At 44.8% G+C, this 23,464-nt stretch overlaps 1 protein-coding gene across 1 annotated transcript in view; it reads right to left on the bottom strand.

Annotated features, from left to right (window-relative positions):
- The window catches only part of LOC142209933 (uncharacterized), a 121,920-nt gene that overhangs the window by 29,186 nt on the left and 69,270 nt on the right, over positions 1 to 23,464 (bottom strand). The window contains 9 exon segments of the mRNA XM_075278971.1: positions 122 to 554; positions 1,501 to 2,581; positions 11,517 to 11,619; positions 12,257 to 12,363; positions 12,447 to 12,570; positions 12,652 to 12,831; positions 13,923 to 13,996; positions 19,212 to 19,340; positions 22,102 to 23,247. Coding sequence (XP_075135072.1) covers positions 122 to 554; positions 1,501 to 2,581; positions 11,517 to 11,619; positions 12,257 to 12,363; positions 12,447 to 12,570; positions 12,652 to 12,831; positions 13,923 to 13,996; positions 19,212 to 19,340; positions 22,102 to 23,247 — 3,377 coding nt within the window.

Here is a 23,464-nt window from a genome sequence, read left to right as displayed (position 1 = left end):
CGGGATAGCCGACAGTGAGCTGAATTCAGCGCACTGTCAGCTTTCCAGCAGTATATGGAACTGCCTGTGCCCAATCTGATGAAATGTCCTCTTTAATGGCTAGAAATTCCCTATTACCTACATAGTAGTTGCGCTGCGAAGGGGAGAATTTCCTCAATAAGAAGGCCACAGGCTGTAAACGTGTAAAGTTTTCAGAGCCCTGAGACAACACTGCACCGACCCCCACTTCAGAGACATCAACCTCAATAACAAATGGGCAATCTAAATCTGGAGGCACTAAAGCAGGAGCCTCAACATAACATTTCTTGAGTAGCACAAATGCCTGTTCAGCCTCAGAAGTCCAATTGGTCAGATTGGCACCTTTCTTCATGAGATCTGTCAACAGCTTGACTATGGTAGAGAAATTTTTAATACATTTTTGATAATAATTGGAAAAACCCAAGAAATATTGGTTGGAGGGGTATTTCCAGTTATTAATAGTCGAATAGTCGTGACCTTGAGTGGATCCATACAAAAAAGAGTCGGGAGTAATGACGTAACCGAAGAAGGTGACCCTTTGGAGACATTTGGACAGTTTAGCAAAGAGACAGTTTTGACACAAAAGTAGCAAAACACTCCTAACATGTTCAATGTGTGTGGCCCAATCAGGAAAGAAAATCAGAATGTCATCCAGATAGACAACCACATAATGGCCGAGCAAATCTCTAAAAATATCATTGACAAAGTGTTGAAAAAGTGCGCGTACATTACACAACCTGAAAGGCCTTACCAAATATTCAAAGTAACCTTTCAGGGTGTTAAAGGCAGTCTTCCATTCATCTTTTTCTTTAATCCAAATCAGATTGTAGGCCCCACAGAGATCAAGTAAAAAAAAAAAAAAACAGCGAGTACCCACTATCTGATTAAAAAGATCAGGGATAAGAGGAAGATTTTTGACCGTAATGTTATTAAAATTCCCGATAGTTAATGCATAGACGCAATCCGCCATTTTTTTTATTTTTTTTTAACAAAAAAGAACCCAGCCCCCATGGGGGTGTTAGATGGACGGACATGACCTTTAAGAAGACTATCCTGAATGTATTCTCGCATAGCCTCACTTTCAGGAGCAGAATGATTGAAGATCCTTCCTTCAGGGTATGTAGTTTCAGGAAAGAGTTCAATCCCATAACCGTAAAGTCTATGTGGGGACAAACCCTCAGCAGATTTTTTTCGTCTGCTGGGTCAACTCGGTGGGTTTATAAGTAAGACTTGATGGACTTGTATCTTTATCCATCCTTATCTACAATGTTCAGTATCAACAAAGTGACCATTAGACAGAGCTGCTATGAGATATTTCAGGATCCCATACAGACAGACTGGTCAGAGCCCCAGGGAAGTGGAGGAAAGAAATTTGACAGTCTTTAGTGGGAGGGCAGTAAGCAAAATGATCAGCGGGAAGCAGAGCAAGTAGCCATTTTATTGCATCCATATATGATGGAACGATGGTTTTCTACATGAAACATCTCCCAAAAACTGACCAAGAAATGCAAAAGTAAAGAAGTTTTATGTTCTCCACATTGTTAATATAAATATGGCTTCTCCCCAGTGTGAATGCTTTCATGTTTAACAAGATCTGATTTCTGGATAAAACATTTCCCACATTCTGAACACGAAAATGGCTTCTCCCCAGTGTGACTTCTCTCATGTCTAACATAAGATGATTTACTGCTAAAACATTTCCCACATTCAGAACATGAATATGGCTTCTCGCCTGTGTGAATTCTCTGATGTTTAACAAGAGCTGATTTACTGCTATAATATTTCCCACACTGCGAACATGAAAATGGCTTCTCCCCTGTGTGACTTCTCTCATGCTTTAGAAGATAAGATTTGTCTGCAAAACATTTCCCACACTGCGAACATGAATATGGCTTCTCCCCTGTGTGAATTCTCTGATGTGTAACAAGATGTGATTTCTGTATAAAACATTTCCCACATTCTGAGCATAAAAATGGATGCTCCTCTCCTGTGTGACTTCTTTGATGTGTAAGAAGAGCTGATTTCTGGAAATAACATTTTCCACATTCTGAGCATGAAAATGGTTTCTCTCCCGTGTGAATTCTCAGATGTCTAACAAAATTTGGTTTATCACTAAAACATTTCCCACATTCTGGGCATGAAAATGGCTTCTCTCCCGTGTGACGTCTCTGATGTATAACAAGATCTGATTTCTGATAAAAACACTTCTCACATTGTGAACATGAAAATGGCTTCTCTCTTGTGTGATTTCTCTGATGTCTGACACATGCTGATTCATTGCTATAACGTTTTCCACATTGTGAACATGAATATGGCTTCTCCTCTGTGTGCATTCTCTGATATACAAAACTCTTTCTGTAACTTTCATTTTCCATCATGGACTGTGATGGATCAGAAGATCGGACCTGTATAGAAGGATCAGATGATAGATCTTTGCTGTGAAGGGCTGAGGGTATATCTGGGATAATGGCATGTTCTGCATATGTATCTTGTATGATACCACCATCATCTGCTTTATAATCTGAAGATATGAGATGTCCTTGTGTGCTCCTGGTAAAGTTATCTGCTAAGAAGGAAAATCACTGTATTATTTTTGAATAATATTACCTTAAAATTTAAGCATTGTGCAAACGTTTTAGGCAGGGGCAGAAAAATCCTACTAATATTATAAGTGTGAAAGTTTGTGTGTTTGGATGTTTGTGAGTTTGGATGTTTGTTCCTCAATCACGCTAAAACGCCTGGACGGATTTGCATGCAATTTTCCACAAACATAGTTTTCCCTTAGGATTGAGTCACAGGCTACTTTTGGTGCCACTAAGCAACATGGCTTCCTAGCAGGAGACTCACAAAAGCAGGACTCCTAGCCCCAGCTATAGACTCACACACACTGCCTGGCATTTCCTGCCTCAACCTGCCTGCACACTCCTTACTGTCACCTCAGGAGTAGCCCTCACTCTACTCACTCACATAACACATCACATTGTCTGTATCACTACATACACAACACATCACATTGTCTGTATCACTACATACACACTCACACACACTGCCTGGCATTTCCTGCCTCAACCTGCCTGCACTCTCCTTACTGTCACCTCAGGAGTAGCCCTCACTCTGCTCACTCACATTTTACATATAGCTTTCCACTATACATACCTCCCAACCGTCCCGATTTCCGCGGGACAGTCCCGATTTGGGTGACATGTTCCGCGGTCCCGGTTGGAGGGAGGTATGTCCCGATTTCAACTCAGATCTGCGTCCAGAGGACGCAGATCTGAGTTGAACACATATGCGGCTGAAGCGAGGAGCTGTCACAGGTCAGCTCTTCGCTTCGCCGCTGCCCGCCTCTCTCCCTGACACACGCGGCTGAAGCTGCTCGCGTGCTCGCTTCGCCACTGCGTCTCTCTCTCTCGCTGACACATGCGGCTGAAGCGAGGAGCTGACCTGTGTCAGCTCCTCGCTTAGCTGCTGCCGCCGGCTCCTGGCTTGTAGACGCGATGTACAAGCCAGGAGCCGGCAGCAGCGAAGCGAGGAGCTGACACAGGTCAGCTCCTTGCTTCAGCCGCATGTGTCAGCGAGAGAGAGACGCAGCGGCGAAGCGAGCACGTGAGCAGCTTCAGCCGCGTGTGTCAGGGAGAGAGGCGGGCAGAGAGCGGCGAGGAAGCGGAGGAGAAGGTAAGTTTAATGTGGAGGTGGAAAGTGAATATGGGGGCAGATGAAGGAGAGGATGGCATGACACTGGGGGCAGAGGTGGAGAGGACATGAATCTGGGGCAGAGATGGGGGACATGAATCTGGGGGCAGAGATGGAGGGACATGAATCTGGGGGCAGATATGGAGGGACATGAATCTGGGGGCAGAGATGGAGTGGACATGAAACTGGGGGCAGAGATGGAGGGGACATGAATCTGGGGGCAGAGATGGGTGGACATGAATCTGGGGGCAGAGATGGAGAGGACATGAATCTGGGGGCAGAGATGGAGAGGACATGAATCTGGGGGCAGAGATGGAGGGGACATGAATCTGGGGGCAGAGATGAAGGGACATGAATCTGGGGGCAGAGATGTGGGGACATGAAACTGGGGGCAGAGATGGGGGACATGAATCTGGGGGCAGAGATGGAGGGGACATGAATCTGGGGGCAGAGATGTGGGGACATGAAACTGGGGGCAGAGATGGGGGACATGAATCTGGGGGCAGAGATGGAGAGGACATGAATCTGGGGGCAGAGATGGAGAGGACATGAATCTGGGGGCAGAGATGGAGGGACATGAATCTGGGGGCAGAGATGTGGGGACATGAAACTGGGGGCAGAGATGGGGGACATGAATCTGGGGGCAGAGATGGAGGGACATGAATCTGAGGGCAGAGATGGGGGACATGAATCTGGGGGCAGAGATGGGAGACATGAATCTGGGGGCAGAGATGGAGAGGACATGAATCTGGGGGCAGAGATGGAGGGACATGAATCTGGGGGCAGAGATGGAGGGACATGAATCTGGGGGCAGAGATGGAGGGACATGAATCTGGGGGCAGAGATGGAGAGGACATGAATCTGGGGGCAGAGATGGAGGGACATGAATCTGGGGGCAGAGCTGGAAGAGGGACATGAAACTGGGGGCAGATGAAGGGTGTATATGAAACTGGGGGAGAGATAGAGGGGGGACATATAATTTACGGGTGACTGTAGGAGGATTATACTGTGTGCGGGCACATGAAAAATTAACGAGTGGGCGGGGTCAACACAAAAGTGGGCGGGGCTAAATTTGCCGCGGCACGCTACGCGCGCCGCACATTTTGTCCCTCTTTCGGTTCTTCAAAAGTTGGGAGGTATGACTATATAACACATCACATTGTCTCTATCACGACATACACAATACAACACATCACATTGTCTGACACAATACAACACATCACATTGTCTGACAAAATACAACACATCACATTGTCTGACACAATACAACACATCACATTGTCTGACACAATACAACACATCACATTGTCTGACACAATACAACACATCACATTGTCTGTATCACGACTTACACAATACAACACATCACATTGTCTGACACAATACAACACATCACATTGTCTCTATCACGACATACACAATACAACACATCACATTGTCTCTATCACGACATACACAATACAACACATCACATTGTCTCTATCACGACATACACAATACAACACATCACATTGTCTCTATCACGACATACACAATATAACACATCACATCACATTTGCTAGCCCACCAAACTTTTTAAAGCACTTTTACAGTTTCACACGTCTGTGTCCGCCCAATTCTCAAATCACCGCAGACGAAGTCGCGGGTAAAAGCTAGTAGTCAATAATACACAAAAGAGGCTAATATGAAAAACATATGTGGGAACTACTGTATCAAATATCCAAAGAAACTACCACACATAGAATTATAATAAAATAAAATAAATGTTATTAATATCCACTAAAAATCTATAAAAGGCACGTAGCATACAGAAAAATTGAATTCAGAATACATACAGGGGAATAAATCAATGTACTAGTATACCAAAACAATGTAGGAATAAGTGACAAAGTGAATACAATATCAAAAAGTACTATGGAGTGGTGTAAGCTCATACCTTAAAACTTAGCTCATACCTACACTGTCAGGGATGCATCAGATTAGCTCCAAATTCATTTTGCTGCAGGACAATGACCACAAAATTCAGTCAATGTCAAAAAGAATAGAGATGAGCAAACAGTAAAATATTCGATATTCGTTTCGAATAGCCGCTCAATATTCGACTAGTCGAACAAATATTGAACCCCATTATAGTCTATGGGAGAAAATGCTTCATTTCAGGGGATTTGCTTCAGGAGGGTTACCAAGTCCACTATCACACCTCAGCAAATGATGCCAACACCTCTGCAATGCAACTGGGACAGCAGGGGAAGCATGCCTGGGGGCATCTAACACACCAAAGTCCCTGTATTACCCCACTATCACAGCCTAACAACTACACACTTTCCACATTCAAAAAAACCTGTATCAAAGTGGGAAAATACCTGGAAACCTTCTTTAGTTCTTTACTTGAGCCCTTAGAATGAGTAGAGCCTTTAAAAAACTGTGTTTTGGGCCCTTGGAGCGAGAATAGCCTTGTACCAGCAGTGTTTTTGGCCCTTGGAGTGAGTAGAGCCTTTAAAATACAGTGCTTTTGGTCCTTGGAGTGAGTAGGGCCTTTAAAAAGCCATGTTTTTGGCCCTTGGAGTGAGTAGAGCCTTGCACCAGCAGTGTTTTTGGCCCTTGGAGTGAGTAGAGTCTTTAAAATACAGTGCTTTTGGCCCTTGGAGTGAGTAGAGCCTTGCACCAGCAGTGTTTTTGGCCCTTGGAGTGAGTAGAGCCTTTAAAAAGCAGTGTTTTTGGCCCTTGGTGTGAGTAGAGCCTTTAAAATACAGTGCTTTTGGCCGTTGGAGTGAGTAGAGTCTTTAAAATACAGTATTTTTGGCCCTTGGAGTGAGTAGGGCCTTGCACCAGCAGTGTTTTTGGCCCTTGGAGTGAGTAGAGCCTTTAAAAAGCAGTGTTTTTGGCCCTTGGTGTGAGTAGAGCCTTTAAAATACAGTGTTTTTGGCCCTTGGAGTGAGTAGGGCCTTGCACCAGCAGTGTTTTTGGCACTTGGAGTGAGTAGAGACTCTAACCAGCAGAGTTGGGGGGGAATCAGGGTGGATTCAGACTCTAACCAGCAGAGTTGGAGGGAATCAGGGTGGATTGATACTTTAACCAGCAGAGTTGGGGGGAATCAAGGTGGATTGACACTCTAACCAGCAGAGTTGGGGGGAATCAGGGTGAATTGACACTCTAAGCAGCAGAGTTGGGGGGAATCAGGGTGGATTCAGACTCTAACCAGCAGAGTTGGAGGGAATCAGGGTGGATTGATACTTTAACCAGCAGAGTTGGAGGAATCAGGGGGAATTGACACTCTAACCAGCAGAGTTGGGGGAATCAGGGTGGATTGACACTCTAACCAGCAGAGTTGGGGGGAATCAGGGTGGATTCAGACTCTAACCAGCAGAGTTGGGGGGAATCAGGGTGGATTCGGACTCTAACCAGCAGAGTTGGGGGGAATCAGGGTGGATTGATCCTAGTGGGATCAGAATTGTGCAGCGCTGATGGTGGAGGAGTATGAGGAGGAGGAGGAATTGTAGAGCTTGAGCACACACATGCAATTTCATGTCGGGGTGCTTGACACCGGTGGACATGAAAATGATGTGTCTATCCAGTGGCTATTTAATTTTATGAGCGTCAGCCGGTTAGCACTGTCAGCTGACAGTCGGCTGCGCTTATCCATAATTATGCCACCGGCAGCGCTGAAGACCCTTTCCGAAAGCACACTGGTGGCAGGGCAGGAAAGGACCACCAATGCGTACAGTGCAAGTTCCAGCCACAAATCCACCAACTTGGAGACCCAATAAGTATAGGCCGCAGAGGGATCGGAGAGAGGACAGGGCTGAGGATTGCAAAAATCCAGTAGTCGTTGCTCTCCAGGATTTTGGCAATGCGTTTGTCAGTTGCAAAGCACTCCAACATGTATTCAGACATGTGTGCCAGAGTGTTACTTGGCGTCACTTGGCTGCCCCCACCGAAATGCTCACTCTCCATTTCCTCATCCTCCTCCATTTCGCCCCAACCGCGCTGCAGCAATGGGACGCAATGAACTGCCCTGCTAGCCTCCTGTGTGACAATGAGATCTGCCACTTCATCCTCCTCCTCCTCCCTCAATGTACGCTGTGAAGCGGACAGGAGTGTGCCATGAATATCCTGCTGGGATGTTTCAGAACCTATGCCCGACTCCTCAGTGTCCAATGCGTTATCCCTGATGGCGATGAGGGATTCTCGCATCACACATAGGAGGGGGATTGTGACACTCACAATTGCGTCATCACAACTGACCCTCATGGTTGACTCCTCAAAGACACGCAAGATCTCGCATAACTCTGCCATTAATGGCCACTCATGGTGCAGAAACTGCGGAAGCTGACTCTGAGGAACCCTTGGGTTTTGGAGATGGTACTCCATCAAGGGTCTCGCTGCTCACACTCTACTCAACATGTGGTACGTCGAGTTCCAGCGTGTGGGGACGTCGCACATCAGCCGGTGTTCTGGCAGATGGAGGCTTGGCTGGAGGCTTCGGAGGCTAGCAGCAGCTACTGTGGACTTGCGAAAGTGGGCACACAAGCGCCGCACTTTCCCCAGTAGCTCGGCTACATTGAGGTATGTTTTCAAAAACCGTTACACCACTAAATTGAACACATATGCCAGGCATGGAATGTGTCGGAGGTTGGCAAGCTCCAGAGCCGCTACCAGGTTGAGGCCGTTATCACACATGACCATGCCTGGGCCCAGGTGCAAACCATGTTGCTGTCTCATCAAGGAGGGCATCCCTCACCTCTGAGGCAGTGTGCTGTCTGTCCCCCAAGTTTATGAGCTTCAGCACGGCCTGCTGATGTCTCCCCATGCCAGTGCTGCACCGTTTCCAACTGGTAGCTGGGGTCAATGTCATGGCAGAGGAAGTGGAAGAGGAGGAGGGTGGTGGTTCAGAGCCCCTGCCAAGAATGTTGGGCGGGGAAATGAGGTAGACCGCTCCAGATTGTGACCCGCTCCCAGCCTCAACTACATTCACCCAGTGTGCCGTCAGTGAAATGTAGTGTCCCCGTCCTTGTCCTGCATTTTCTCTCTGCCACTGAGCCCAGTGCTTGCCTTCCAAATGACGGCGCATGGCAGTGGTTGTAAGGTTGCTCTTTTCAGAGCCCCTACTCAATTTTTCGTTGCAGAGTGTGCAAACGGCACTATATTTGTCCAAAGCACATACATAAAAAAAAATTACATACCACCGAAGACTGTGGCCTCAATGTGGGAGTTTTTCTAGGCTGGCTACAAGAGGGAACATTTTAGGCTCTGTTGGCTGTGGCCTGGCTTCAGTGAAGCAGTTGTCCTCTGCCTCTGGACATACCTCTGCCTCTAGCCACCCTCTTTGGTGCTGCACTTCCCTCCACATCTCCACTGCTCTCCTCGCTTGACATCCGCCCTGTCCAGGTCGGGTCAGTGGCCTCATCGTCCACCACCTCCTCTTCCAAATTCTCTGACGGCTCCTCCTCCTCCTCCTCTTGCGCACCGACGACGGCAACAGACTGCCCTAATGGCAACTGTGTCTCGTCATCGTCGTCACTGAGGGACGATTGCTGGTCAACAACAACAACAGGAGATAACGGATGCTCCAGTGTTTGTGCATCAGGTAACTCATCTGTTACCTCTGGTGATTCAGGACGTGGTGGGACAGAGAGAGGGACAGTGAATGGAGCCGAAAACAGCTCCTGGGAGGTGGGAAAGGTGGGATTAGGTTGCTGGGAAGGTTTTTATCAGCTATATGAACTTGTAAATGCAGTGGATTGCTGCAATTTTTCAAGAAACCCCAAAATGCAAGTTTTTTTTTTCAGCTATATGAACTTGTAAATACAGTGGATTGCTGCTATTTTTCAGGCCCCCCCAAAATTCAAGGCTTTTTTCAGCTTTTTTCAGCTATATGAGCTTGTAAATGCAGTGGATTGCTGCTATTTTTCAAGAAACCCCAAAATGAACGGCTTTTTTCAGCTTTATATGAACTTGTAACTGCTGTGTATTCCGGCTATTCTGTGTGTGGACAGCCAAAAATGAAAGCTGCTTCTCCACTATATATGAAGTTGTAACTGTTCTGTGTCCCCGTTTTCCACTGTCCGGGGAAAGCTGGACTGATGTCCCTGCAGTGTATAGCTCTGAGAAGAGCTGTTTGTTTTCTTCTTTAGTTCTTCCCTGCCTATCTGGAGCTAATCGCTATCTAGCCCTCAGCATATATGTTTCTCTCCCTATCTCTGAATGCAAAAATGGCGAATAGGGCGGCAGCCTTTCTTATAAATGGGAGGTCACATGTTTTCGCCAGCCAATGGGTTTTTTCAATTTTTTTCACTGCCTACGTTGTCGTAGTTCCTGTCCCACCTCCCCTGCGCAGTTATTGGTGCAAAAAAAGCGCCAGGGAAGGTGGGAGGGGATACGAATTTTTACTGCGTTTGCCGCGTGATATTCGATTGGAATCAAATACCTCGAAAGGCCTGATATTCGATCGAACGGTGTTTGCTCATCTCTAAATAAGAGCTATCTTCAGCGTAGAGAAGAACAAAAGGAACTCGAAGTGATGATATGGTCCCCAAAGAGTCCTGACCTCAACTTCATTTAGTTTGTCTTGGATGACATGAAGAGAAAGAAGGATTGGAGCAAACCTACATCCACAGAAGATTATGTACCTAATAGTAAATTACTGGGTAAGACTGCCACTAAAAAAGACTTGAGTATTTTGGTGGACAGTAGGGTTGAGACGATCATGAGATTTCAGGATCTATTTCAAAATCTGCTTTCCAATCATTTTCCAGCCGATCCCGATCGTGAAATTTGCTCGGTCTCCGATCGGGATCCAATCTTTTCTGATTCTGATCCTCAACCCTAGTCAATGCTTCTCTATGGGAAAAGTCACGTGAGGGTTGAGCCAATCTTGAAATAATCTCCAACCTCGATCCCGCTGGAAAAGATCGGGTCGGAATTCCGATTGCGATTGTGAAATTTACTCGATCGCCGATCAGAATCTGATGTTTTCAAATCCCGATCGCTCAACCCTAGTGTACAGTAAGTTTACCTTTAGTGACCAGTGCCAGGCAGCTACTGCCAAGGCAAATACAATTATGGGATTCATCAAAATGGGCCTATACGCTCATGACAAGAACATAGTTATGCCTCTATGAAAATCCCTTGTAAGGCCACACTGACTATTGTGCACAATTTTGGGCCTTAGTGTACAAGAAGGACATAACTAAACCAGAAAGAGCAGAGAAGGCCACCAAGATTATTACGGGGAATGGGAGAACTAGAGGGCAGAGACAGATTAACTAATTTGGGGTTATTACATTTAGAAAAAAAATACATCTAAAGGGAGACCTAATAACAATGTATAAATACATGAAGGGACAGCACAAAGAACTTTACGATGCTCTTTTTACACCTAGGCCTGTGACAGTGACAAGGTGACATACTCTACATCTGGAGGAAATAACATTTCACCAGCAGCATAGACAGAGATTCTTTACTGTAAGAGCAGTGAGACTGTGGAGCTCACTAACACAGGATAGTGGTAATAATGGATCCATAGTTCAAGCTCAAAGAGGGCCTGGATGGTTTTCTCGAACAGAAAAATATTACGAGTTTTAGACTTTGGTAAGGAAAAGGTGATCCAGGATTTTATACTGATTGCCAGATTGTAGTCAGGAAGGAATCTTTTCACTGGGCATAGGACAATTGCCATAAGCCTCATGGGTTTATTTTGCCTTCTTCTAGATCAACACTGTAGGGTTATTGGTTGGACTTGATGGACTGGTGTCTTAATCCAACTTATAATGTAAACAGGATCCTATTTAGTGGATACTACTCACCTGGGCGATCACCTGTACGAATCTCCTCCATACACTCCTCATCACCCCTCACATATGTCTCCGGAGTATTAATATTGTTCAGATCTTCACCCGGATACAAAAGCTGTGAAACAAATATTGTAAAAGTCACCAGATGGATGGAGAAGTCACGTGGGATGTTTTATAGGAGAAGAAAAGATCATTCATTATCATGACCACCAAAATTGACAGCAGGAGGTATCTGACCAAATAGCTGCAGGTCTCCTGGATAAATCCACCTTGTTTGTTCCTTATTCCAACCAGCAGCCTCCATAGCCAGAAAACTGTGAGAAGATCCAGACAACATGTCATGTCTATGGTCAGCTTTATCCTGCCATCTCCACCTTTCTCATTACACAAGTAGAAAACATCTAAGGGCTCGTGCACACGGAGTTAATGCGTGCGTATTTTAGCATAAAACACATGTATAGAATACTCGTGTAAAAATAACAGTCCCATTGACTTCAATGAAATCTTTTACACGTTTAAAAAATGTGTCACGTTTTTTGGTGCATTTTTTGACGCCTTTTTTTACACGTGTAAAAGATTTCATTGAAGTCAATGGGAGTGTTATTTTTACACGAGTATTCTATACACGTATTTATGCTAAAATACGCTCGCATTAACTCCGTGTGCACGAGCGCTAATACTGTGGGATAAAATCAGACTGACCACGAGACCTTCACAGCCCTTCTACAGGGCAGAGGAAGATTTCATGTCACCTTATCTCCATCTACCTGACCATCCTGGAGGACATTTTCTTCCTTACAGTCCTGTGGTAGAAGAGGACTGGGACATCTCTCCGGTGATGTTCTCTTACTGGATGGAACTGGAGGAAACACATACAGGGACTGAATTCATTCTTTCCATACAGATAATGAGAGGCCGTGTGTATTTAGTCATGTCTATTACCTGCTGATGTGAGGGGCTGCTGATCCTCCATCATCACCTCCTTGTACACATCTTTGTGTCCTTCTAAATACTCCCACTCCTCCATGGAGAAATAGACAGTGACATCCTGACACCTTATAGGAACCTGACAACACAATGATACAGTCATCACCAGATCCCTTCATAGAGCTCCTGTATAATGTCCCAGCATTCCCAGCAGTGTCACCTCTCCAGTCAGCAGCTCAATCATCTTGTTGGTGAGTTCTAGGATCTTCTGTCCATTGATCTCCTCATGTATCAGGCAGTGCGGTGGAGGCCCCGGGATTAGGTTCAGGGTTCTCCCCCATCCTTCAGATACAGGAGCCTGACAGCGCCCACTAGAGGTCTTCTTCACTACTGTGTAATCCTGTTTATGGAGAGACACATTAATAAATATCATTACTTCCATTCCCAGAGTCCCTCACCTCTCCAGTCCAGGGGCATAACTACCATAGAGGCAGCGGAGGCAGCTGCCACAGGGCCCGGGCCATTAGGGGGCCCGGTGACAGCCGCTACCGCTGCGGATTATTATTATTTTCTTAATAGGCCGTTACAGGCCCTATTTACTTTCCGATCTTGGCAGACCCCCGAGTATAATGATCGGCGGACCGGGAGAGGTAAGGGAACGTAAAAAATACTGTTACTTACCTCTCCACGATCCTGCCAGGCCTCCTTCATACTTGTCTGACGTCTCTGACGTCACATGCACCCGGCCTGCTTCCCGGGTCATGTGACGTCTGACGTCATTAAAGAAGGACGAGAGCGGCGGCCGACAGCATAGCAGCCAGGGGAAAGGTAAGCAACTGTTTTTTTTAATGTTTTTATTCCCCCGGGTCTCCGATTATTATACTCTGGGGTCTGAAAAGACCCCAGATTCTAATAATTGTTTATTGGTGTCCACAGTGGGACATAATACTGTGTGCAGGGGACACTATTGGGGATAATACTGTGTGCAGGGGCCACTATTGGGGATAATACTGTGGGCAGGGGCCACTATGGGGGATAATACTGTGTGCAGGGGCCACTATGGGGGATAATACTGTGTGCAGGGCCACTAAGGGACATAATACTGTGTGCAGGGGCCACTAATGGACATAATACTGTGTGCAGGGGCCACTAAGGGACATAATATTGTGTGCAGGGGCCACTAATGGACATAATACTGTGTGCAGGGGCCACTAAGGGACATAATACTGTGTGCAGGGGCCACTAAGGGACATAATACTGTGTGCAGGGGCCACTAATGGACATAATACTCTGTGCAGGGCTTACTAAGGGACATAATAGAGTGCAGAGGAGGGGGTCGATCGAGGTCTTCGGCGTTGGTTGGGGGGGGGCCCCATGACAAAAGTTTGCCACGGGGACCCGCCCTTCCTAGTTACGCCACTGCTCCAGTCATATCATCTGTTATTACTATAGATAAGAATGCTGTAATGTGACCTCATCAGAATCTCTCACCTCTCCAGTAAGCTGGTACAGGATCTCTAAGGTAAGATTTAATATATTCTCTGCCATCTTGTCTCCAAGGTGTCCTTAGAGAGGATGCTATATTGTAGGAACCTGAAAGTGATAAAGAACATAATAAGTACAGCCCTAATATCTCCTGGGACTTTGTTTCTTATTTTGAGTCCCTTTATGTCCCAAGATATCCCATAGTGTGTTTGACCACAAAACACTTAGCATTAAAGGAATTGTTCCATTAAGGACACTTATCCACTATCCACAGAACAGAGGGTAAGTGATCGCTGGGGTCGGGCCTCAGGATATAATTTTTTCACCACACAGTGGTCTTTTCTGGTCCACTGTACCTTGAAACCAAACTCCACATACAATATTTGGCTGGAGGTAGCAATAAATCTTCATGGTCATGTCTCTGGTTATCCATGTATTACTATAGCACATGCACTGATTGGCTGACTAGTAGCGCCTCTCTACAGTACAGTGTGGTATTACATTTTCATCTCTTTCCTTGCTCCTTTGGACACCACGTAAGAACATTTCCATGTTATTTTTTTTAATGCACTGTATACATTTCTTGGCATTTGAAAGAACTCTTATTGAAAGCTTTCAGAATGGTCATTTTAATCTTCTAATGCACCCTGCTATAGCAGTATATATAGAAATAAATTTCTGTTGTCTGAGCCCTGAGTGGGAAGGGGTTAAAAAGAAGAACTGAAATATGGTCCTTAAAATGACAGATAGCAACGGATCCCAACTAAAATGGGGTCATTGTTTTTTAAGGCCCCACTCTCACGGGGAGCGGATGGGCGGATTTTGGCCCCGAGAGTGGCGCGGCAAGCCGCGTCACTCTCGGGCCAAAATGCGCCTGCCACAATGGTCGCGGCTTCCCCCTCTGGAGTAGGCTCAAATGAATGGGCCTATTCCGGAGGGTGCTGCCGCAAGGCGGATGGCAGGGCTGAATCAAGCTCAAGCTTGTTTCTTTTTTCCGTGAGTGGCAAGTAGCCTGGTGGTCTACATAGGCCTCCATTGTGAGGGGGTGGATTATGACAGGATTCAGCGCCCTAATCCATCCCCTCTTTGCTCGTATGAACTAGCCGTAATAGATATCACCAGATGAAAAAGCCAAACTTGCATTAAGTTTTTCATCCATGAATGGAGACTCCGATGTGGATGTGAATGTAGCCTTAAAGGGAGTCTATCATTAGTATTATGCAATTTTAACTAATTCCATCAGTATACAGCCCTTAGAAAGTCTATTCTAGACATACGTCTCCAGAAGAAATCCATTCCTCTGTTTTAAAAAAAAAACTAAACACTTTGTCCTATATGCAAATTAATCTTCTTGGAGCACAGGGGGGAGTTAGCACTTTGGCTTCGGGCCAGCATACAGTGCATGCTCCGTGCGCCACCTTAGATTTCTTCTTATACAAACTTACTGTGCTTGCTTGTGTAGTTCAAAAATAATTGTAAGACATAGTAAAGAGGAAGAGGCCGAACCTGAAGAAGGGGCAGTGAAGAAGGAGCATTGCTGATGACGTGGGTGTGCTCGGAGCTCTGGGGTAACACCCCCTGTGATCCAAGAAGATTCATTTGCATATAGGAGCAATTGTTTTTTGGAAAAACAGAAGAATGGATTTCTTCGGGAGAGGTAACGGATTTAAAATGATGGGATTAGTTAAAATTGCATAACATTAACGGAAAGTCAAAAAAATATTCACAACACAATATATCACTGACATTATACTCCATATAAGTGAAAAAGTTCTGGCTCTTGGAATACGGCGAAGAATAAAATCCAAAATAGGCTTAGTAATAAGACTTTCCAGTAATGAAAGGGTTAATGCTACATGCGCCCCAGTAATCCAGGCAGTGACATACCTCCACCTATACAGACTGTATACTATATATACTTGGTAAAGGACCTGTGATGATGTCATGACCATGTGATCAGTCACATATGTGGGAGGAGTCAGGCTGTGCTGCTGGAGGAGCACAAGGACCTTTGATGATGTCATGTGATCAGTCACATGTGGTTGACTCCTCCCATGGGGTTGACGCCTCACATGAGGTGTTACCGAGGTTACATGCTGAGTGTATACAGGACTCTGCTGTGCTGGTTGTGGTCCGCTTGAATTCCCAAATTTTTCTCCCTCTGTTGTTCTTGAAGAGACCTTTTGGGAAGGTTTGTGTAAGTGTTCTCAGATCAAAGCCAGATTCTTTTTCTCCAATGTAATGTCTTCCACATTTGCAGAGAACAACCATGACTGCTTCAGTGTGACGACACCACCCGCGGCACCCATCCCGATCATTTGCCAGTTTGCCCCCATTTTGGAAAGGAAAAAAATTCCCATTTTTCTTAAACCCAAAGAAACTTTAAAGAAATGAAAAATGGATTAACTTTTTTATTCAAGATTGTGATAACAGATAAATAACTTATCATCTCTTGTGCCAAGTTCTGGTAATTGGCCCGTTAGTATTTTAGCACGTTCTTGTTATTGAAAAATGTTTAACAGCTTCATGAAAACGTAGAAATTATTTTGAGTAAAGTTTACTCAAGATTATTTTGAGTATAAGAATACATGTAGGGCTCTGTTCTGGGCCCAGTACTTTTTAATATCTTTATAAATGATCTGGACGATGAAATTATTGGGGAACTCATAAAATTTGCAGATGATATGAAGATAGGAGGAAGAGCCAACACTAGAGAGGAGAGAGAGTGTATTCAAAAGGACTTAGACACACTGGAACAATGGGCTGAGGCGAACAAAATGGTATTTAACAGGGACAAATGCAAAGTTCTACATCTGGGTAACAGAAATGTAAAAAACATATATAGTATGGGAGGAATAGAACTAAGTGATAGCATAGGGGAAAAGGACTTGGGCATAATAGTAGATCACAAATTCAACATGAGCCAACAGTGCGGTGCTGCTGCAAAAAAAGCTAATAAAATTCTGGGATGTATTAAGACAAGCATTGAATCTAGATCAAGAGAGGTCATTATTCCGCTGTACTCTTCCCTGGTCAGACCACACCTGGAATACTGTGTACAGTTCTGGGCGCCTCAATTCAAGAAAGACATCGATATATTGGAGCAAGTCCAGAGAAGAGCAACCAAAATGGTGGAAGGTCTGCAAACCATGTCCTATGAGGAGCGGCTAAAAGAACTGGGATTGTTTAGTTTGCAGAAGAGAAGGCTGAGGGGAGATTTAATAGCAGTCTACAAATATCTGAAAGGTAGTCACAGTGCAGAGGGATCTACCCTATTCTCATTAGCACAAGGAAGTACAAGAAGCAATGGGATGAAACTAAAGGGAAAGAGATACAGATTAGACATTAGGAAAAACTTTCTGACAGTGAGGGTAGTGAGAGAGTGGAATAGGCTGCCACGGGAAGTGGTGGGCGCTCCATCAATGGAAATCTTCAAGCGGAATCTGGATAAACATATAGCTGGGATGATTTAGGAAGACCTGCACTCGCAGGGGGTTGGACTCGATGGCCCTTGAGGTCCCTTCCAACTCTACCAAAAGAAAAAGAATGTAGATATAAAAGAAAACTAAAGTCACATGACAAATCACTTCTCATATCCTACTAATGTCCTACTAATATTATAAAAGTGTAAGTATGTGTGTTTGGATGTTTGTTCTTCAATCACACCTATACGGGCGAAAGGATTTGTCTGAAATTGCGCACATACACACCTTGGGTCTCGGATTGAACGATTGACTACATGGAATTCCCATACACCACTGTAATTCACTCCCATGCCCAGTGCTTCTCACGGCTCAATTCGCTGCAGAACCTGGCACACTGTAGGACCTGGGATGACATCATCCCAGGCCTTTCAGCAGCTCACCTCATTGGGTGCCTTTTCTCTATGTGGGCGGAGTTATCGTCCGGCCGCTGTCCACACCAACATGGCGTCTCTGAGAGGTCCGGCGCGTACTGCACAAGGGCCTCTACTCTGGGGCAGCAACAAGTCCATACGCTGCCCCACCTGTGTGGCCTCACCACGGGACCGCCGGACAGGGGGTCACCTGCGCCGCGCTCTGGAACACCAGTTCGGCCAGCTGTCCTGCAGCGTCTGCAGTCTCTGGACACTACAAGTCGGAACATTGGTGCACGGGAAGCCCAGGGTGTGATGAGGACGGGGCCACAGGCTGGTAGGAGGAAAGGGGACACACAATCGGCAGGGTCTGGTGGGGGGAAAAGAGAACACGGGGTAGGTAAGACGGGGGAATGGGGTAGGAGGAAGGAGTGACCACATGGGGAAGCGGGTAGGGACAAAGGGGGGTGGCGGGCGCCAGGAGGGAGACCAGGTAAATAATTCCAGCGGGCCGCAGGGTGGGGGGGCACGGGGTAGGTAAGACAGGGGGAAGGGGGCATGAGGTAGGGGGAAAAAGGGGGCACGGAGTAGGTAACACGGGAGAAGGGGGCATGGGGTTGGGGGGAAGGGGGCACGTTCCTGGGGGGCACAGGGTAGGAGGAAGGAGTGACCACATGGGGAAGTGGGTAGGGAGAAAGGGGGGGTGGTGGGCGCCAGGAGGGAGAGGAGGTAAACAGTTCCAGCGGGCTGCAGGGTGGGCCCCGAGGGTCCATGGACCCACAGGTGTAGGAAAGGCCTGCTGCGGACAAAAGACAAAGGAACAAGCCTGCGCACCGCTCCAGGTGAGTCCTGCAGGAGGTCGGGATTCCACGGGTAAAAGCTAGTTATACAATATTTCCTAATGTCAAATTTGTTAAGTTACCCAATTGTTGCAACGACAGATGATAAAAGAGAAGGTATCTGCATTTATGTATCTTGGAAGGATGGGATTATACAGAGACTGTTATATAAATGTTTAGGGAATTGCTAGATGAGCAATTCCCCAGTAACTACTGCTGGAGCCTGGAAGGAAGGGGAATGACAGAGACGGTGAGTCCTAGTACTGAACCCACCCCCAGTCCCTGCCTATTTGCCTCAATTACCCTATTCGGTAGAAGACAACTTAGTGATAGTCTCTTCCTATGATGTGAGTACACAGAATACAGAGAAGATAAACAACCACAAATGGGTGGTCAGGCTAGCCAAGGGGGTCGGAACCAGTTGAGCAGCGAAGTACAGAATCAGAATCCAAGAGAGTAGTCACAAGAAAAAGCCAAGGGTCAAGGATAGGCAAAGGATCAAAAATGAACATACCTCCTGCGCCGAAGCATGCGACCACCAGCCCTCACAAGATAAACCAGCTTTCAAAGGGTTCTGTCGATGGAACAGTCTAATCAAATGTGGGGCATGACGATCTTTACCAGAAACCCAAATTCGCTCTTCAGGGCCATAACCCTTCCAGTGTATGAGGTGCTGGACAGAATTCTGCACCCAGGAATCTAGGGTCTTCTCCACCTCGTACTTAAGTTCTCCTTGAACCACCTGATGGACTGGACGATGTTAGGACAGGTGTGACATATTTTTTCAAAAGAGACTTGTAGAAAATATGGCGAATATGGAAAGAACTGGGAAGTTGTAATTTAAATGAGACTGGATTTGTGAACTCGGTAATGACAAACTGCCCAATGTAACATGGTAGAAATTTCCCAAACGCAACCCTAAGATGCAGATTCTTAGTGGACAACCAAACTCGATCTCCCACCTTGTACTCAGGACCAGCTAAACGTCTTTTATTTGCCTGTTGATAAATGCATTGTGATACTCCTGGGTTTTTTCGAGGCTCAGCAAAGTACAGTTGTTCATAAGTTTGTTCGATGGTGGGATTAACCTATTCAGTACTCTGGAGAGACAAGTACCTGAGATTAAAACCATTGTTGCAATAAAATGGAGAAGTTTTATTGGCTGCATTCACTCTATTTATCGCAAACTCTGCTACACTTTTCTTGAGCATCGGACACAAAACATCTCAAATATTGTTCAAGAGTCTAATTGAGTCTCTCCGTCTGACCATTGGTCTCATGGTGAAATGCGAAAGAGAAAGACAGAGAGAGACCCCCAGACAACCACAAAATTCCTTCCAGAATTTAGAGACAAATTGTACACCCCGATCACATACATTATTTTCTGGTATACTATGCAGGAGAAGTATGTGATTAATGAGGAGCGAGGCTAGGAGTCGAGCAATTGGAAGTTTCTTTAGGGGTATAAAATGACACATTTTAGAGAACCTGTTCACAACCAACCATATCAATGTTTTTGAACCAAGTTTTTTTAGGTATCGGAAGAGGATGGAGAAAGCCCTCTGTTTACCTTCTAAGTACCTTCTTCCTAGCGCACATCTCACAGGCAGAAACAAATTCATGAACATCTCAAAACCAAGAAGACCACCAGTAAGAGCGGGAGAGAAGGTATTTAGCACCAACGAAGCCGTGATGTTACGCTACGGTTTAACCATGACTTTCTTCCAAAACACAAAAAATTAAGATTAGGTGGCACAAACAATTTTTTAAGATCTGCCGAATAAAACAACTGAATCAGCAAGAACATGAGTAATAGTGGCAAGAACCACTCCAGGGAGCAGGATATTTTCTGGGACATCCTTTGGGGCATCTCTTGCCCCAAAAATACAAGATAGGGGATTTGCCAGTATATTTTTTGTGCTTGGACAATAAGTCACAACAAAGTTAAAATGTGTGAAGAACAGTGCCCAACGAGCCTGCCTGGGAGACAGTTGCTTAGCGCTGTCCAGATACGGTAAGTTCTTGTGATCAGTTAATACAGTGATCTGGTGTTTGGCCCCCTCAAGGAAATGTCTCCACTCCTCAAACGCTCATTTAATGGCTAGAAGTTCCCGATTATCTACACAGTAGTTGTGCTGTGAAGGTGAGAATTTCTTCAAAAAGGCAGCCACAGGTTGTTAACGTGAAAATTTTTCAGAGCCCTGAGACAACACTGCACCAACCCCCACTTCAGAGACATCAACCTCAATAACAAATGGGCGATCTAAGTCTGGAGGCACTAAAACAGGAGCCTCAACATAACATTCCTTGAGTCACACAAATGCTTGTTCAGCCTCAGAAGTCCAATTGGTCAGATTGGCACCTTTCTTCACGAGATCTGTCAACGGCTTGAATATGGTAAAGAAATTTTTAATAAATTTTCAATAACAATTGGAAAATCCAAGAAACATTGTATGGCCCTAAGGTTGGAGGGGCATTCCCAGTTATTAATAGTCAAGACCTTCTTTGGTTCCATACAAAAAGAGTCTGGAGTAATTGAGGAAGGTGACCCTTTGGACTCCGAACCAACATTTGGACAGATTAGCAAAGAGACAGTTTTGACGCAAAAGTAGCAAAACACTCCTAACATGTTCAATGTGTGTAGCCCAATCAGGAGAGAAAATCAGAATGACATCCAGATAGACAACCACATAATGGCCGAGCAAATCTCTAAAAATATCATTAACAACATGTTTAAAAAAATGTGGGTGCATTACCAAATATTCAAAGTAAATTTCAGGGGGTTAAAGGCAGTCTTCCATTCGTCTTCTTCTTTAATCCGAATTATATTGAAGGCCCTGTGGAGATCGATTTTAAAAAACCAGCGGTCACCCACTATCTGATTAAAAAGATCAGGGATAAGAGGAAGAGGCTACTTATTTTTTACCATAATTTTAATTCCCAATAGTCAATGCATGGCCACAATTAGCCATCTTTTTTTTTTTTTTTTTAACAAAAATTAACCCAGCCCCCATGGAGGATTTAGATGGACGGATATGACCTTTAAGAAGACTATCCTAAACGTATTTCCGCATAGTCTCACTTTCAGGAGCAGAAAGATTGAAGAGCCTTCCTTCAGGGTTTGGAGTTTCAGGAAAGAGTTCAATCCCATAATCGTAAAGTCTATGTGGGGACAAACCCTCAGCAGATTTTTTTTCCTGATGGGTCTAATTGGTGAGTTTATAAGTAAGACTTAATGGACCTGTATCTTTATCCATTCTTATCAACAATGTTCAGTATCAAAAAAGTGACCATTAGACAGAGCTGCTATGAGATATTTCAGGATCCCATACAGATAGACTGGTCAGAGCCCCAGGGAAGTGGATGAAAGAAGTTTTTCCAGTTTTTAGCTGGAGGGCAGTAAGCAAAATTATCAGCGGGAAGTAGAGCAAGTAGCCACTTTATTGCAACCAGATATGATAGAACAATGGTTTTCTACATGAAACATTTCCCATAATCTGAACATGAATACAAAAGTAAAGAAGATGTACAGTATGTTTTCCACATTGTTAATATGAATATGGCTTCTCTCCTGTGTGAATTCTCTCATGTTTAACAAGATCTGATTTCTGGATAAAACACTTTCCACATTCTGAACATGAAAATGGTTTCTCCCCCGTGTGACTTCTCTCATGTCTAATATGAGTTGATTTATTGCTAAAACATTTCCCACACTTTGAACATGAAAATGGCTTCTCGCCTGTGTGAATTCTCTGATGTATAACAAGACCTAACTTACTACTACAACATTTCCCACACTGTGAACATGAAAATGGCTTCTCCCCTGTGTGACTTCTCTCATGCTTTAGAAAATTTGATTTGTCTGCAAAACATTTCCCACATTGCGAGCATGAGAATGGCTTCTCACCTGTGTGAATTCTCTGATGTGTAACAAGATGTGATTTCTGGATAAAACATTTACCGCATTCTGAACAGGAAAATGGATGCTCCTCTCCTGTGTGACTTCTTTGATGTGTAAGAAGAGCTGATTTCTGGTTAAAACATTTTCCACATTCTGAGCATGAAAATGGTTTCTCTCCCGTGTGAATTCTCTGATGTCTAACAAGATTTGGTTTATCACTAAAACATTTCCCACATTCTGGGCATGAAAATGGCCACTCGCCTGTGTGAATTCTCTGATGTCTAACAAGATTTGGTTTATCACTATAACATTTCCCACATTCTGAACATGAAAATGGTTTCTCTCCCGTGTGACGTCTCTGATGTATAACAAGATCTGATTTCTGATAAAAACACTTCCCACATTGTGAACATGAAAACGGCTTCTCCCCTGTGTGAATTCTCTGATGCCTGACACATGCTGATTCATTGCTATAACGTTTTCCACATTGTGAACATGAGTATGGTTTCTCCTCTGTGTGCATTCTCTGATATACAAAACCCATTCTGTAACTTTCATTTTCCATCATGGACTGTGATGAATCAGAAGATAAGACCTGTATATAAAGATCAGATGATGGATCGTTGCTGTGAAGGGCTGAGGTTATATCTGGGATAATGACATGTTCTTCATATGTATCTTGTGTGGTACCACCATCATCTGCTTTATAATCTGAAGATATGAGATGTTCCTCTGAGCTCCTGGTAAAGTTATCTGCTAAGAAGAAAAATCACTGTATTATTTTTGAATAATATTACCTTAAAATTTAAGCATTGTGCAAACGTTTTAGGCAGGGTCAGAAAAATGCTTTTGTGGATGTAGGCTTGCTCTAATCCTTCTGTCTCTTAGTGCAATCCCAGACAGACTGGATTGCATTCAGATAATAGCTCTTGTTCGCTTCCAGGTCTCCTTGCTCTTGACACTGAAGACAGTT

Source organism: Leptodactylus fuscus, chromosome 6 (genome assembly GCF_031893055.1).
Source record: "Leptodactylus fuscus isolate aLepFus1 chromosome 6, aLepFus1.hap2, whole genome shotgun sequence".
Lineage (NCBI taxonomy): Eukaryota > Metazoa > Chordata > Amphibia > Anura > Leptodactylidae > Leptodactylus > Leptodactylus fuscus.
Note: the sequence above shows the minus strand (reverse complement) of the source record. Positions and strands in the feature narration are given on the sequence as shown.